This window comes from Heloderma suspectum, chromosome 5 (genome assembly GCF_057233095.1).
Source record: "Heloderma suspectum isolate Gila_16-S chromosome 5, 16-S_ref, whole genome shotgun sequence".
In the NCBI taxonomy this organism is placed as follows: Eukaryota; Metazoa; Chordata; class Lepidosauria; order Squamata; family Helodermatidae; genus Heloderma; species Heloderma suspectum.
Genome location: NC_139462.1, coordinates 48,707,164 through 48,724,778, shown reverse-complemented (window position 1 = coordinate 48,724,778; position 17,615 = coordinate 48,707,164). Strand labels below are relative to the sequence as shown.

The 17,615-nt window shown below is 42.5% G+C and overlaps 1 protein-coding gene across 3 annotated transcripts in view; it reads left to right on the top strand.

Moving 5' to 3' along the window:
- Nucleotides 1-14,920, top strand: part of ANKRD50 (ankyrin repeat domain 50) — a 70,577-nt gene extending 55,657 nt beyond the window's left edge. For all 3 annotated transcript variants that reach the window (XM_084855989.1, XM_084855988.1, XM_084855990.1), the window contains 2 exons: nucleotides 2,808-6,358; nucleotides 10,528-14,920. In XM_084855989.1, coding sequence (XP_084712115.1) covers nucleotides 2,808-6,355 — 3,548 coding nt within the window. In that variant the 3' untranslated portion in view covers nucleotides 6,356-6,358; nucleotides 10,528-14,920. The remainder of the gene's footprint in view (nucleotides 1-2,807; nucleotides 6,359-10,527) is intronic.
- The last annotated feature ends 2,695 nt before the right edge of the window (nucleotides 14,921-17,615 follow it).

Sequence of the window (17,615 nt, the reverse complement as noted above, 5' to 3'; positions counted from 1 at the left end):
ACTTTGATTGAGTGTGCCGGCAACAAAATAAACATGACTCAAAACAATTGTACTTTAAACAATAAGTTTCTTGACTGTATGGCCCTAAACAGGGCTGGATTGTTGAACGTTTAACTGCTTTTACCCAAAGATAATTTGGACCTTAACAACCATTTATGGCTTGAAAACCAAAGATGTTAGCAATTAGCTGACTCTCAAGAACTGTATGCAAATTACTAGCCAAAATAGCTGAAGTTAGTTGATTGCAGAAAGAGGGCTGAGATTGCAGTAGCTGTATATAAGCAGTTTTATATGCATCTGCTTGAAAATTTGCTGTTTCTTTCACTTGGAAACGGGTTCCAGAAAAGTACGTGTAGACTGTATTATGTTTTCTGGGTTTGAAAGAAGTGGTTCTGGGAGGAATGCCAAAATCTGACACTATTTCCAAGGGCAAACAGCAACACTGAACTCAAATCATCAAATCATTCTGTCCTTCTGGTGCATTTTTGTGGGTAGGTAGACCTAATGACATTTTCAGCAGGATATCCCTCCAACCAACAACCCCCTTCAATTTTTAGGGAAATAGTGTTTCCAAGCCTCTTAAGAACAACAAGAAATACAAGGAGAGGTAAAGAAACATCTGTGATTATTTTTTAATGAGTTTTATTAAACTCTCTGGTTTGAAAGTAGCCACTATATAGCAAAGGTGAGCAGGAGGTAGATCATGGTATACTAATAGACCACATAGTACATGTTAGTTGCTGGTATTTATACAAAGAATATTGGACTAAGAGCACAAACCTATGCATGTTTAGACAGAAACAAGTCCTACAACTCCCAGCATTCCCCAGCCAGCATGGGAATTGTAGGATTTGTTTCTATGTAAACATGCATAGGATTGCGTCCTAAGTGACCTGGGTCTGATATGGCAAGGCATTTATATTCATAAACAAAAGTGCAGATTCAAGATCACTTATGGTACAACTACTCTGGTTTAAGCAATCTTGAATATGTACTCTTGTGTGATAAATTGCAAACACAGTGTTGAACCACACAAATTCTAGTTTTTGTGTGTATGTTTTTAAAAACAGGCAGAGTAAGACTCAAATCAGTCCACCCATGCTTTAGAGGGAAACCCTTCATTTGCACAATCATATACTGCATAGCTCATAGAGTGATATTTCAGTAGCTTTTTAAAGGCTTGCAATCATGCAATCGCATTTTCAATGAAAACTCCTAAATATAAGCTTTTCCTGCCACATATAACAATTGTGCTGGTTAAATATAGGAACCTCTGTCAGATTCCCGTTATGTAAATAAACCATTGGTGGCATTTGATATGTGAAGTGCTTTTTTATTTAAATGCTATACCCAAAATGACTGTAATATTTGCACAGTGAACTATGTACAACATCCAACTAAAGTTAAATCTTTTGGGGTCCCATTAATTTCAGCAGTGTTTTAAAAGTGGTTAACTTTGGCCAGACTGCACTCTATGGAGTCTATAGTATGTATGATCTGACTTAAGCTACTTTATTTCAATGCACTGGGTTGTTCTACTTTTCATTTCTAACCAAATAAGAGAATTATGATCATAAAAGCTTGCATTCTGTCTTACCTTTTATTAAGGCATTAGCTCCTTCTGTACTTTGTGTTTCATTGCATGGTAACAAGACAGCAAAAATTCATGACGTGCTCTTGATGTATTTGCCCTGGAAGGTTATAATTGTTTCTGTCTTTACTAAAGCTTATTCAATATGTTAAGGGGGAAACTTGTTTGAGGTCAAGATTTATACCTTGGTCCTTAACTTTTGATGTTTCTTTATGAATACACAATATATTCTTTTATCTGAATATATATTCTAAAATCTAAACCAATTAAGCCAAGTTAGTATAAGCTGTTTGTACAAGATGTTGCAGAGCAAACCTTAGGGCTGATTCTTACATGCATTTTTTGCATACTGTTATTTTCACATGGACAGAATTCTCAGATGGGGAGAACCTCACCATGTCAAGTTCACATTTTGAAACATTTGTTTGCATTGTGCCCATGCATACATTTCAGGACTTACCATGGTAGGAGAAGCTAAATTTCAAGCTTTCTTTCTAGTTTGGTAAATTCAACAGTTTTTCATTTAGGGGAGAATACATACAATATCTCCATACCTGAGATGGAGATGGACAGTCTCTGGACAAGCAGGTTTCCCATTCACTTAAGTGGAAGGAGCTGCTACATGCCCCCACAGAGTTGTCCCTTCCATTGAAATGAGCAGGGAAACCCTGTTGGTGCTTTGGAGAGCTGGCAATGCTGTGGATCGGGGCATAGAAAAATAGTAACTTACATTACTGTGATTTAGGGCGCAATCCCATGGCCACTAATCAGAGGCTAGATGGCCACAGGATAGGCCAGTTCCCAGAGAACCGACCTCCACCCCCTCCTGTGCCGCCTCATAGGCAGCGTGGATCGGACCTGCACTCCGCACTCAGAAGAGCAGCGTGGAGCAGGGGAAACAGGGCATTTCTGGGGGCGGGGCGGGGAGGTTGGAAGTGCTGGAAATTGGTGGCCTAGCTGCGAAAGCAGGGCTGTGGGAGCAGGGAGGACATCCTCTCCTCCTGCCCTGCACTGGATAGGCGGTCGCTCCCAGGCTCGGAGGCGACCATCGATCCACATAGGATTGCTCCCAGCATGTTTTAAATACCTTGAACTTTGTGTGCAGGGTATTTTATGTCTCTATGCAGCTGGCTTTTATAATGCATAGCCACTAAAGCTTCTTTGAAGCTAAATCTCAGAATTGTTTATTTTTCTCCTCTCTTTACTTTTTTTATAGGCTTTCGAAAAATAAGTCTGGATGATCTCCGAAAGGCCTATATTGTGAAAGATGTTCAACAGTATATTCTTCATCGCTTAGATCAAGAAGAAGCGCTGAGACAACATCTCACAAAAGAAACCGCAGAAATGCTGAATCAGCTTCACATTAAAAGCAGTGGATGTTTTCTGTATCTAGAGCGTGTCTTAGATGGAGTAGTAGAAAATTTTATCATGTTAAGAGAAATCCGAGATATCCCAGGAACACTCAATGGCCTCTACCTTTGGCTTTGTCAGAGACTTTTTGTGAGAAAACAGTTTGCAAAGGTCCAACCTATTCTGAATGTAATCCTTGCTGCCTGCAGACCACTGACTACAGTTGAATTGTTCCATGCAGTGTGGACCAAAAACATGGCATTATCTATGGAGGATTTCCAGCGCAAGCTAGACGTTCTGTCAAAAGTTCTTGTTGATGGACTTGGAAACACAAAGATCCTTTTTCACTACAGTTTTGCAGAATGGCTGCTGGATGTAAAACACTGTACACAAAAATATTTGTGTAATGCAGCAGAAGGACACAGAATGCTAGCCATGAGTTACACCTGTCGAGCCAAGGATTTAACACCACTGGAGGCACAGGAATTTGCTTTGCATCTAATTGACTCAAATTTGCAACTGGAGACCTCTGAGTTGGCTTTGTGGATGATCTGGAATGGTACACCTGTCAAAGATTCTTTGTCAACGTTGATCCCCAAAGAACAAGAAGTTTTACAGTTGCTAGTAAAAGCTGGTGCTCATGTCAACAGTGAGGATGATCGGACATCTTGCATTGTGCGGCAGGCTTTAGAAAGAGAAGATTCCATTCGAACATTATTGGATAATGGTGCTTCAGTAAACCAGTGTGATTCAAATGGGAGAACACTGTTGGCTAATGCTGCATATAGCGGCAATCTTGATGTGGTCAATTTGCTTGTTTCTAGAGGAGCCGATTTAGAAATTGAAGATGCACATGGGCAGACAGCACTAACTTTAGCTGCTCGGCAGGGACACACCAAAGTTGTCAATTGTTTGATTGGATGTGGTGCTAACATAAATCATACTGACCATGATGGGTGGACAGCACTACGATCTGCAGCTTGGGGTGGGCATACTGAGGTGGTTTCTGCGCTCCTTTATGCTGGAGTAAAAGTGGATTGTGCAGATGCTGACAGTCGAACAGCCTTGAGAGCAGCAGCCTGGGGAGGACATGAGGATATTGTGCTGAACCTGTTGCAACATGGGGCTGAGGTCAACAAGGCGGATAATGAAGGTAGAACTGCTTTAATTGCGGCAGCATACATGGGACATAAAGAGATTGTGGAGCATCTGCTGGACCATGGGGCAGAGGTAAACCATGAGGATGTGGATGGAAGGACTGCTCTCTCTGTTGCTGCTCTTTGTGTACCTGCTAGTAAGGGACATGCTTCAGTTGTGAGCCTTTTAATTGACCGGGGTGCTGAAGTGGATCATTGTGACAAAGATGGCATGACTCCACTGCTGGTAGCAGCCTATGAAGGACATGTAGATGTTGTTGACTTGCTTCTGGAAGGCGGAGCAGATGTAGATCATACTGACAACAACGGTCGCACTCCTCTTCTCGCTGCAGCTTCGATGGGCCATGCTTCTGTTGTAAATACTCTGTTGTTTTGGGGGGCGGCTGTGGATAGCATTGATAGTGAAGGACGGACAGTTCTTAGCATAGCTTCTGCCCAAGGTAATGTTGAAGTAGTCCGGACGCTGCTGGATAGAGGGTTAGATGAAAATCATAGAGATGATGCAGGATGGACACCTTTGCACATGGCAGCTTTTGAAGGACACAGGTTAATATGTGAAGCACTTATAGAACAAGGTGCTCGAACAAATGAGATTGATAATGATGGACGCATAGCCTTCATATTGGCTGCTCAGGAAGGTCACTATGATTGTGTGCAGACCTTACTGGAAAATAAATCCAACATTGATCACAGAGGCTATGATGGGAGAAATGCCCTCCGTGTTGCTGCTTTGGAAGGCCATAGAGATATAGTTGAACTACTCTTCAGCCATGGAGCTGATGTGAACTACAAAGATGCTGATGGCCGGCCAACGCTCTACATCTTGGCTTTAGAGAATCAACTAACAATGGCTGAGTATTTTTTAGAAAATGGTGCAAATGTAGAAGCTAGTGATGCTGAAGGAAGAACAGCACTCCATGTTTCCTGCTGGCAGGGCCACGTGGAGATGGTACAGATGCTGATAACGTCCCATGCTGATGTGAATGCAGCAGACAATGAGAAAAGGTCAGCTTTGCAATCTGCGGCATGGCAGGGCCATGTCAAAGTAGTTCAGTTTTTGATTGAGCGTGGGGCCCTAGTTGACCATACGTGTAACCAAGGTGCTACTGCCCTCTGTATTGCAGCCCAAGAAGGGCACATTGATGTTGTGCAGATCTTACTGGAACATGGTGCTGATCCAAATCATGCAGATCAGTTTGGACGCACAGCTATGCGTGTTGCTGCAAAAAATGGGCACACACAGATAATTAAATTACTGGAAAAATATGGTGCTTCTAGTCTAAATGGCTGCACTCCTTCTCCGGTCCATACAATGGAGCAAAAACCTTTGCAGTCGGTATCGTCAAAAATGCAATCCTTAACCCTAAAATCAAATAGTTCAGGGAGCACTGGTGGGGGAGATACACAGCCTGCTTTGCGTGGCTTGTCTAATGGGCCGGCTCATGCCTTTAGTTCTCCTTCTGAATCTCCTGATTCTACTGTTGATCGGCAGAAGTCCTCTTTATCCAATAATTCATTGAAAAGCTCAAAAAACTCTTCTCTTCGCACAACTTCATCTACAGCAACTGCCCAGACAGTACCTATTGATAGTTTCCACAATATGTCCTTTACGGAACAAATACAGCAGCATTCATTGCCCCGCAGTAGAAGTAGGCAGTCCATTGTTTCTCCTTCTTCCACAACTCATTCCTTAAGTCAGAATCATAGTTCGCCAAATAGTGAATTTGAGTGGAGCCAAGTGAAACCCAGCTTGAAATCGACGAAAGCAAGCAAAACGGGGAAAACCGAAAACTCCAGCAAATCTGGATCTGCTGGGAAAAAAGTGAAGCAGAGCACCTCCTCTCAGCCAAAAGTTCTAGAATATGAAATGACTCAGTTTGATAAACGGATACCTGTCACCAAATGTGGGGCTAGTGTGCCCCTTAAATCGATGCCCGCTGACACTCCGTGTACAATTTTAGTCCCTCCAGCCCAGCAAGAAGTTTGTCGATCTCAACAGCAGTTTCTGATCCACCAGCAAAGTGGCGAACAGAAAAAGAGAAATGGTATAATGACAAATCCGAACTACCATCTTCAGAGCAATCAGGTTTTTCTTGGTAGAGTTTCCGTCCCACGAACAGTACAGGATCGAGGGCATCAGGAGGTTTTGGAAGGCTACCCTTCTGCAGAGACGGAGTTAAGCCTTAAGCAAGCCTTAAAACTTCAAATTGAGGGAAATGACCCGAGTTTCAACTATAAGAAGGAAACACCATTGTAACAGGTGAGCCACTTGCAGCAGTGTCAAGTGAAGTGGTGATGCAAATAGGCATTGGTGGCAGCCAAGGGGGAGAAGACCCCATGTCCTTACCAGCAACTGTTGTGCAGCAGCATTGGAGACAGGGAGCAGCTAGATTGGCACCTTACAGGCACATGGCTGTTAACTGGCCTGTAATTCCATGTTGGTCTCATCGGACCATGGCTACATAGAGATCACCAGCCTTCTCTCCAACACCACTGCACAACGCCCGCCGGTAAATGTGTGGGTCCTCTGCCTCATTTCCTGTTCAAGGGCTTTGGCCAATTCCTCCTTGTCATGCCACTTTGTCAGCAACCTCTGGCTAGTTGGTGAATGATAGGTGTATGTTGTACCTAACCTCTAGCTGCATGGCTTTGAAAGTATAGAAGTAGAACTTTAAATGACATTATGAATTGGATTTCCTGCCTTGAGCAGGGGATTGGACTAGGTCAGCCTTCCTCAACTTGGTGCCCTCTGGATTTTTTTGAATGACAACTCCCAGAATTCCTGCATTGGCCGGATTACCATAGGCTGGCAAGAGCTGATGGGAGCTGAAGTTCAAAACATATGGAGGGCACCATTTTGGGGAAGGCTGGACTAGATTATAGAATGGAAGAGATCTTGGAGGTCATCTAGTCCAGCCACATACTCAGGCAAGTCCCTTTCCAAGTCCATGATTCTACATTGGATCATGTAGTTGAGAACTTAATATACTTGATGTGGAATTTTCAATACCTTCGAAATAAAATTATCAAAATATATATGTTTACGCTGGGGCCTATGAACTCTTATCAGTAAAACTGTATAATATGTTAATTTATTTAGGCTGGAATCCTATGCACACTCAACCTGGCAGCAAGCTGTATTGAATACAGTGAGACATCTGTGCAAACTTGCATAGGATTGCAGAGTCAAACTATAGTTTGCTGTAAAAATTATCAGATCAGAATTATCAGCGTGATGAAAACATATTTGACCTGAACTTTAGGCAACAGTAAAGGAGCTACCTGAAAACCAGCCTATAGTCATCAGAGTTGAAGGATCAAGGTATCCATACGAGGGAGATTTCCATACCTCTGTACAGGTTAGGGTCATGCAGTGTTACAGTCAGGGCCAGAAATATTGGAACAAGGATAACTGTTTTGGCAGTTGGCCTCTGTACACCACCACATTAAAGTTGAAAGGAAACAACCCAGATGGGAGCAAAGTCAGGACTTTCAGCTGTAATTCAAGGAGTTTGACAAAAGTGGGGCACTAACCATTCAGGAAGGACAGCCAGTGGCATACACACCCCCCCACTGTTGGTGGCTCATAAGTAATGGAACGAATGGCTGACAAGCAGCTGCATGGCCAGGTGTGGCCTGTTTCCTGGGCACCCCATGACCAATCAAGCAGACAAAAGGCCTGGAGGTGGTTCTGAGTGTTACATTTGCATTTGGTAGCTGTTCATTGGAACTCCCAGCATGAGGTCCAAAGAGGTGTCCATGTGAGTGAAGGAGGCCATCATTAGGCTGAGGAAACAAAATAGACCCATCAGAGAGATAGCAAAAACATTGGGAGTGGCCAACACAACAGCTTGGAACATCCTGAAAAAGAAGGAATTAACTGGCAAGCTCAGCAACAGCAAAAGGCCTGGAAGACCACAGAAGACAACTAAAGTGGATGACCGCAGAATTCTGCTCATGGTGAAGAGGAACCCTTTCACAACATCTAGCCAGGTCAAGAATGCTCTTGAGGAGGTAGGCATGTCATTATCAACATCTACAGTCAAGAGACGGCTTTATGAATGTAAATACAGAAGCTTCACAACAAGGTGCAAACCACTGGCAATGCTCAAGAACAGGCAGGCCAGATTAGCCTTTGCCAGCAAACACCTAAAAAGCCTGCCCAGTTCTGGAATAAGATTCTTTGGACTGATGAAACCCAGATTAACTTGTACCAGAATGATGGGAAGAGAAAAGTATGGAGAAGGAATCCATGATCCAAAGCATACCACATCATCTGTCAAACATGGTGGAGGCAGTGTTATGGCATGGGCATGTATAGCTGCCAATGAAACTGGGTCACTGGTGTTTATTGATGACCTGACTGCTGATAAAAGCAGCAGGATGAATTCTGAAGTGTATAGGGCTATACTTGCTGCTCAGATCCATCCAAATGCTGCCAAACTGATAGGATGCCGCTTCCTATTGCAGATGGATAATGACCCAAAACATACAGCGAAAGCTACCCAAGAGTTTCTCAAGGCAAAGAAGTGGGATGTTCTTCAATGGCCAAGTCAGTCACCTGATCTCCACCCAATAGAGCATGCTTTTCACTTACTGAAGACCAGACTAAGGGCAGAAAGACCCAGAAACAAGCAGCAGCTGAAGGCAGCTGCAGAAAAGGCCTGGCAAAGCATCTCAAGGGAGGAAACTCAGCATTTGGTCATGTCCATGGGTTCCAGACTTCAGGTGGTCATTGACTGCAAAGGATTTTCATCCAGGTATTAAAGGCGATCCTTCAGTTTGAAATGATGTTGGTTTGTTCCATTACTTATGAGCCACCAACGATGGGGTTGTGTGTATGCCACTGGCTGTCCTTCCTGAATGGTTAGTGCCCCACTTTTGTCAAACCCCTTGAATTACAGCTGAAAATCTGACTTCGCTCCCATCTGGGTGTGTTGCCTTTCAACTTCAATGTGGTGGTGTACAGAGGCCAACTGCCAAAACAGTTATCCTTCTTCCAATATTTCTGGCCCTGACTGTATATGTATGCTTTTTTTTTTGTTTTAAGAACAAGCTGTGTTTTTTATGAAAGTACATTTTTCTTCATTTTTTAACTATTTAACATGTTTTCTATAGAGTTAAGACTCCTGAATGTCTTAACTCTATTTATGAATCCATAAAATTCAGTATCCCACCAAAATATTTACTAGTCACCTGTAATGAATTGATGGCTTAAAGGCATGTGGGATGTGTGAAATCTATGCAGTTAGAAGTCACCAAAACTTCCCTATGGTAAAAGATTCACTTTCAAGCTACTTACAAGGCTGCTGTGGGCAAAACTACACATTAGCAACAGCACACAGTTCATGCCAAAGCAGGAGCCCAGTTTCATCTTCCCAGTACCACCATAACATTTGGACATGCTTAGTGGTTAAGATGCTGAACTGCAGACCGGAAGGTCGGCAGGACAGCAGTTCGAGACCTGAGTGCTGCATGACGGAGTGAGCTCCCGTCTTCAGTCCCAGCTTCTGCCAACCTAGCAGTTCGAAGGCAAGAAATTGCAAGTAGATAAATAGGTACCGCTTCGGCGGGAAAGGTAACAGCGTTCTGTGCACCTCGGTGTTCAGTCATGCTGGCCACATGACCACGGAAGCGTCTTCGGACAGCGCTGGCTCTTCGGCTTAGAAATGGAGATGAGCACCACACCCTAGAGTCAGACACGACTGGTTGGGGACACCTTTGCCTTTTTTTTTTATTACGTTTCAATAGCATCTTTGCATTGCGTGTTTTTCTGTTCCCACCAGCATCTGTCGGTAATGGCCTGGTTCACATGATCAAACAACCCACGGTTAACAAACCATGGGTTGTTTGTGAGATCGAATGAGCATGCTGGCTCCTGCTTCCAGTTTCAGAAATAATCCAGGAACCCAGAGGTTTAACCTATGGTTTGTTGTTGGGTTAAAACTCTGGGTTGTTTAACCCTCAACAACCCAGAGTGCTAGGTTCACACGTCACGTTTCCAAAAGCTGATTCGAAGTGGAAGTGGCGAGCAGGCAGGAGACAGTGCACTCACTTGCTCCCATATAGTCACACCAATTCGTGGGTGGTTTAACCCAGGAATTGGCATTATGTGCAAACCAGGTCTATGTAGAGTGGGGTAATTACATTAGGTTATGGCAAAAGTAATGCTAAATGTTATGGGAAAGATGTGGAGAACTTGACACAGGAGGCCTTTTTTTGGCACTAACATATCAGAGAATACTTTTCAGCCCTTTTAATTTCATCTCAAACTCAATTCCTGGGGGGGAAAGACACCTTCAAACTTCAAGTTAAGCTACAAGATTTTCAGTGATCATAATTGTACATCAGACATAAGCAATTGCTTATCATAGGTTTGAGATGTTCTAGCTGGAATATAACATTTTAATTTTCTCTTTTTTTTTAAAGGCAGCTCCATGACACCGTAAATAAAAAGAAGAGCTTCCGCCTAGAATGGTTTGTCAGCTGGGCTGAGATAAAAAAGCATGTCTTGCTTATTGAACCACATTGAAAATTACAAATGTGATCGCTGCAGTACAGTTACCTTGATTACTGTAATGTGCCTAAAAGTTTTAAGGCTGCCTTCTTAATGTAACCTTCTGTGCTTCAGAAATTTTATTTTGTGTACTTTGTACTTAATACACAGAATAAGCACTTTCTTTTTTCTTTAGTAGCAAAACGAGGTAAATGCTGTATTTTCCTCACACAGCTGAAAAACTGTAAGAGCTACAAATTTGAGTTTCCTTTTCAAGAAGGCTCGATGGGTGTAAATGTGCCACGTGGACTTTGTATTGAAAGGCAATGCCTTCTTGTATTTATTTTATTTTAATGCAGTATAAGAAACTGCATACAGCCAAAAAGACAAGGAGTGTCCTGAGCCACCTTAAAGACTAAAGCAACCCTTCCCACCTTGACCCAGTCACTTGTGAATTCCCTTTACTAAGCCCTTTTAACGGCAATTAAATGCTATTTTTCTCTTTTTTTGTTGCAGCAACATTTTAGCTAGTTAACCTTTAAGGTGCCATAGGGCTTTTTGTCTTTCTGATGTGGATTTACATGATCAAATCCACACAAAAAGCCCCAACTATATCCCCAAAGGGGATACGTGCCATTTGCATGTAGAATAGAATATGTGAATTGGCACACCCATAGATGCACCCACAGCAGCAATTGGTAATACTGGTTGTGGTGGTTCAAAAATCACTTCTGCAGTCCCAGCCAGTGAGGCCTGGATTGCTGCAGTGGTATCTGTGGAAGAGCTGGCTCACACACGACATTCTTCACGTGATCATGGGCACGTGGGCAACATTGGTCACTCCCAACACATAATGTAGAACTGATTTTGAACCTGTAAACTGATCCCTACTCCTCTGTACACCTTAAATCGCATTTGCACTGCTGCAATGTATTTCTGTGTAGTTAAAATGCCTCTCATAAGAAAAGACTATTCTTGTGACAGTATTTGCTAAATGCAGTACTTGTGTTTGGCCCTGGTCAGTAGCGGATAAAAGACTATAGTTCAGTTCATCAATCGCTTGCTCCCATTACTCATTTTGAAGGGGGTTTGTGAAAGAACAGTTCTTAGGCCTCAAGACCAGTTCTCCCCATTCAGTGAAAGTATATCTCTGCCTTCCAGAGGCGAATAGAGGTAGCTGGCACAGTCAGAGGCTCTAGCACCTTCCAACACCATTCCCTGGCCAACCCTTTGCTTTAGGCTTACCTATAGGAGAGCCATAGCTTTGCTCAATCCCTTGCATCCTCTCTTTAAAGGATTTTGGTTAAAGGGCTGAGCAAGACCTTTATAAAGGGCTGGGCTAGATGGACCTAAGACGCAACTCCTAGGGCAGCTTCTGAGGCTCAAAAGTGAAATCTTTGGGGGCCTTTGGCAAGAAGAGGGCCTTGGCATTGCCCCCAGGAGCCCACCCTGTACTTACAGTAGGAATAACAACCCACTCATTCTGGTAGCAGCTGCTCTTTGTCTTGTTCGCAGCATGCCCATGGCACTGATACATAATCTCTCTTTTCAGATGATTGGTTTGCCACCTGTTAATGTTATCTTTGGATTAGATGTATATTGCAAACTCTGAACTACCCGTAGTCTTGATAATTTATCAAATGTCATAGTCCAAGGTGCACTTGCATCTACAAATCTGTAAAAGAGGCTGTTTCAAAAACTCTTGAGTTACTACTTTCTTAAATGCAAATTATTTTTAAGGTGCTTGGAGTTCAATAGTTGTGTATAAAAAGGTGTCCCAAGATGCCTTGCAGCAGGATTTATCTGTCTATATCAAACATTGTCTCCAGCACCGTATTTCATGTGACCAGGAAAGCAAAACCAGGACAGGGCTATGGCAATAGGAGCAGACTTCATTTGTAGGTGACACTAGGGGTAGGATGCACCTTTATCTCTCTGCTGCAGTGGTGTCACCAAGGTCACCTCTATTTTTCCCCACAATAAGGAATGGCAGCTATTCACTTTCATACAGTGAAAATACAGTTCTGCACATGGGGCTACTGCCATAATGTCAAAACCCGTTCTATAGGCCTGACAGTAGATGGCCTGCCACAAGGGAGATGAAATGTGATTCTGCACAGAGAGAATACAAAGGGTGCTTCCAGATGAGGCCTTTATCGCATCATCGCTCTGCCTCATTCATGGACATTTACAGGGGGACTAGTCAATGATGTCTTCCACATGTAACCCTTCCATGTTTTCCCACGGCTTCTTCCATCTTCTTCCTTACTGCAGAAAATCCATGAAGGAAGAAAAGACAGAATAGCTGCACAGTGCCTTCGGTCTAATTGGTAGTGCTGGGCATCCTCTGGAAGCACCCAAAGAGAGACACCCCACCTCAACAGGGATTCCTGCAATGTTGAAATACCTCCATCTGCACACACCCCACCCATCACAGTTATGAGTATTTCAATAGTTACTTATAATTGCTGATGTAAATTTGATGAGTTTTTTTAAAAAATAAATACTTGGGGCATTTCCAACAGAAAGCTTCTGCCGCTGCCAATCACAGGGCATTGTGTAGCTATTCCATCTTTTCCTCCTCAACAGGTGTTTAAGGAAAGACAGGAGAAGCAGCAGGAAACATGGGTGGGCTGTCAATTGAAGATGACGATAACCTGGGCCCGCTGTAAAATTCTGTGAATGAGGCAGGGCAATTGCACAATAAAAGCCTTGTCCGGAAGCACCCTTAGGTAAGAATGTTGCTAAATGGTATAATAAGAGTGCCAAAATGTTACCTCCAACTTGTTCCAAACTTTAAGTACTGGGTGTTAGCAATACTGCACAAGAATAAAGCTCTTCTTCCTTAGTAGACATATGTTTTGATCTGTAGAAAGACATCCCTAAAGGTTGCCTTCTCTCTGGATCTTGGCTGTTGCTGTAATTGTATTTATTTAATTGTATTGTTTTATTACGGTATGTACCTTGTGACTCAATGATGACAATTTCTGGCCATTTTAACAAGGAGGCTATGCATTCCAGAAGCCTTCTTGATTTTCAGCGGAACAATTGTAACATTTGAAGGAGCTGGTGCGGCTAACATCCCCAAGCACAGAAATCAACCAAAAGAAGGTCAGCAGGAAAGTGCTGCCTTTCAGAGAACTGAAATAAACGTTCCTAAACATTTTCAGAGATGCTTTGGCATACAGCATGTTTCTCTGTTTTAAAATATCAATTTGACAAGAGTGTGAGATTTTTCCACATTACTTAAATATATGATTTTAATATATTATTGGCTTTTGTGGCCTCTCAGAGAAAGGTAAAATTGCCCTGAATATTGGCAATTCTGTGGTGTGTGTGTTTTTAAATTGTTGGGTGTTCTTCAGTTCTGTTAAACCGTAACTTGGCAAGACTGATCAGCTATAATTTAGGATAATTCGAGACCCTCTTTTTTTTCCCATTCCACAAATCTCTGTATCTCTCGTCCTGCTTTATCTTCAACTTTATTTTCCCTATATTGTCCTAAATTATCACTGGAGGAAATTAGGGAATGTGTCACAATTCATGACTGGGAGACATGGGGAAGGACTGGTGAACATTAATATCTGTACCACATGCATGCCAAGGAAACTGTCTTAAAAGGGAAGTAAATGGTAAATTAAAATTTAACATATTAAGGTATAGCAGTGCCCTTTAGCCCTCGTCATGATCAGTATTGGAAAATTGCTTTGTTTTTACTTAAAGCATCATTTTCTCTTGTCAGCTCTGCTGCTATGCAAATGTCTGTTTGTGCTCGTTATCCTCCATTGGAACTCTTCAAATTACATGGTGCGCAGATAAGACTTCTTTTCCTGGACTGGGTTGTAAATAGCCTATAATGTACATTGAATTTCACATTGTAAAATTTTTATTTTATTTCTTGTATTATATTAAGCAAAAATCCTTATGTATATGAAAGTGCATAATAAATATATTTGCTTTTCAGCGGACATTGTTTTCAATTTGTTTGCTCCTTTTTATTTCTTTGGGAAAAACAAGCCTAAATATATTTAGGGAACTGCTACATTTCTTTTCATCTCAGTTTGACCCTTCTTTTCCCTAGTACTAATTCTCACTCATTTCCAATGCCCATGAACTTTTGCCTCACACCACAGTGTACCACAAAAAGGGAAGAATGAACTTGAGATGTCTCTGCAGGGATTGTGAAGTAGCTGAGCTAAGCAACCTCAGACTGTAACCATCCCCCAAGAAAATAGCAGAAAAATGATGTTCTAGGGGACAGGTACCTATTTTTAAAGAGAAAAACAACCGGAGAGGTTGGAACAATGGCAGGCATGAGTAGGGATGCTGGAGAAATTTGAGATGGACTAAACTGAGTTCAGATTTCTAAGAATCCGACCTGCAGAATCCGCTGCGGATTGGCCTCTTCTGGCCGCGTGGAGTCCGTGGACTTCCAGATCTTTATTTTTACTTTCTTGAAATTTACATAAATTTATTCGTAGGAAAATACTTTTCTGCTGAGACTGGTAAATATACACAGAGAAAAGATTAATGGATTGGGGGACAATATGCTAAATGTTCCGTACTAATAGGAATTACGTCAATTGTTGCAAACCCTCTTATGGAATTATTTGTGTATTTTTCCACATAACGAAAAAAATTCAAATCCATCTGTGAACGGCCGCCAGAATAAATGACACTACCCAATCCACAAAATATGCACGGGAGGGATTTTACAAAATCCAGACATCCCTAGGCATGAGACATTTGTCCAAACAAAAAGAAGAGACAATGGCCAAAATCCGAGTTAGACTTGCATAAGCCCACTGAATTTTGGTGGACTTGAATATGCAGAACACCCTGGAGGCCTGTAGTAGCCAGTACTTTTAATGATACCTGTTCAGAAACCAGGAAATGGGATGCTGATCATTGATGTGAACAGGCGATAGGATACGGTTTCTCTTGTAAATATCTTTTAAATATCTTTTACGAAAGTGTGACTTGTGGTTGCACAGACTAGTTGGCACAGTAAATTATCGAAGCTTTCCAAGCAAGTGTCCCTATGAACAACAGTAATGAAAGCTTGGCATGAATTCAGATTCTAACCCTTTGATGCTGGAGAGAGTCCCAGTGCCGGAAATAGGATACCCACTAGAAAATCGTACTCCTGTGCCAATGTTTTTATTATCTTTTGATAAGATTCGTAGAAATTATGTGTAGCTGAACACATAATGACACACTTTGCACAGGTTCCAATAAAATATGGTGCCCAATTATTATATATCCATATATAATCTATTTTATTCACCGGAAGTAATATAAACTTGTGATATACGTATGATCTATATCTCATGGTGTGATATAGTTATCTTCAGGACTTCCACTGATTTATTTTGCTTCCATCAAAACCTGAGCAAATTCCAGGTGCTCAGCCCCACTCCCTTGACTCAGAGGACCTTGGTGAGAGCTGTTTCCTAGCAACTGCCAGTGTCTGTCTGTCTGTCTATCGGATTTATAGGCCACCTTTTAGGGCAAACCCTCTCAAGGTGATATAAAACAAAAACAAGAACAATTAAAAATTGAGCTTAAGCGTTAAAACCACATTGACAATGGCCCTGGTACAATCCTAACTCAGTGATAGGCAAGATAAACAGGTGAATCTTTAGGGGCTGCTTAAAGGCCTGTAATGATGGGGCCTGGCAGACAGCAATTGGAACAGAATTCCATAAGTGGAGAGGTACTACCAAAAAGGACCTGTCGCTCATACCCACCAGCCTAATTGTGCTTGTAGGCAGGCATACCAGTAGGGCTTCCAATGCTGATCTCAGAATGCAGGCATGTTGCTATGGGCAAAGATGGATATTCAAATAACCTGGAACACTTTGGCAACTTGCACAGTATAGGTGTCACATGATCCCACTGCCTAGCCTCTGCCAATATTCACATTTTGTGCCAGTTGATGTTTCTGGACTGTCTTTAAAGGCAGCCCCACATAGAGCACATTACAGTAATCCAGCCTGGATGGATAACCAATACAAGGTCTGTCCGCTCCCAATAAGGTCATAGTTGGCACACCAACATAAGCTGGTACAAAGCACTCCTGGCCACTGCTGATACCTGAGCTTCCCCAATTAGTGTCAAGTCCTGGGGAACTCCCCAACTTCAACTTTGGTCACTCAGGAAGAGTGCACCCTATCTAGGACCATTGCAAGCCTCTATCCAGAATACTCCATTTCTCTGACCAGAGTACCTCCGTCTTGTCTGGATTATGTTCCAGCTTGTTCAGTCTCATTCAAGGGAAGACTGCTTCCATCATGGGCTGATTGAGATCCAGTAACTCAGCCTCACTTCCTTGTCTTGGAGGATCATTTTGTGGGAGCTGCCACCTGTTATGACACCAGGAGAGCAGAGATGAGGGCAGGAAATGCTGCCTAAATACTCTCAGTTCCATACAGACACCATGTAATTTCTGTTCCTGTACTAGATTTGAGTGTGAACATTAATTTTGAGAATAGTTTGTAAGCAGCTTTGAGAGCCTTTAAGTATTGTGAATGAATGTGCTGCTATCATAACCATGGGGCTGTCTCAATACTTCATAGGCCAAACACATTTGGCAGGGCATCCCTTTGGGCTAGGGTTACAACTGAGTGTGAAACTGGAGAAATGAAATGGGGGGGCAGGTGTCTGTGACCCTATCGTCATGCTCAGACCATTTCCTGAAGTTTAGAGTAACTGGCCATTCCCCTCCACAGGGGTGGAGGACCCAGTAAGACAGTTCATCCCAGGAGACCTATGGAATCCAAGGGATTTCTGAATAGTTTTGGGTAGTTTCCAGTTAACATGGTTAACATTGTTGAGGCCTTATGGTGAGATGGAGTAGATTATTGACATAAGCACTTCCAAGTGTCCTCTGGCACTGTTGATCTCAAATAGCTTCCTGGCGTACTGGGAATGAAACAGGCAGGACAATAGCTAGAACACAGATAGTGTAAATCCCATAGAGTATATGACCAAATACAAGTGAGAGGACATTAGCGTGCCT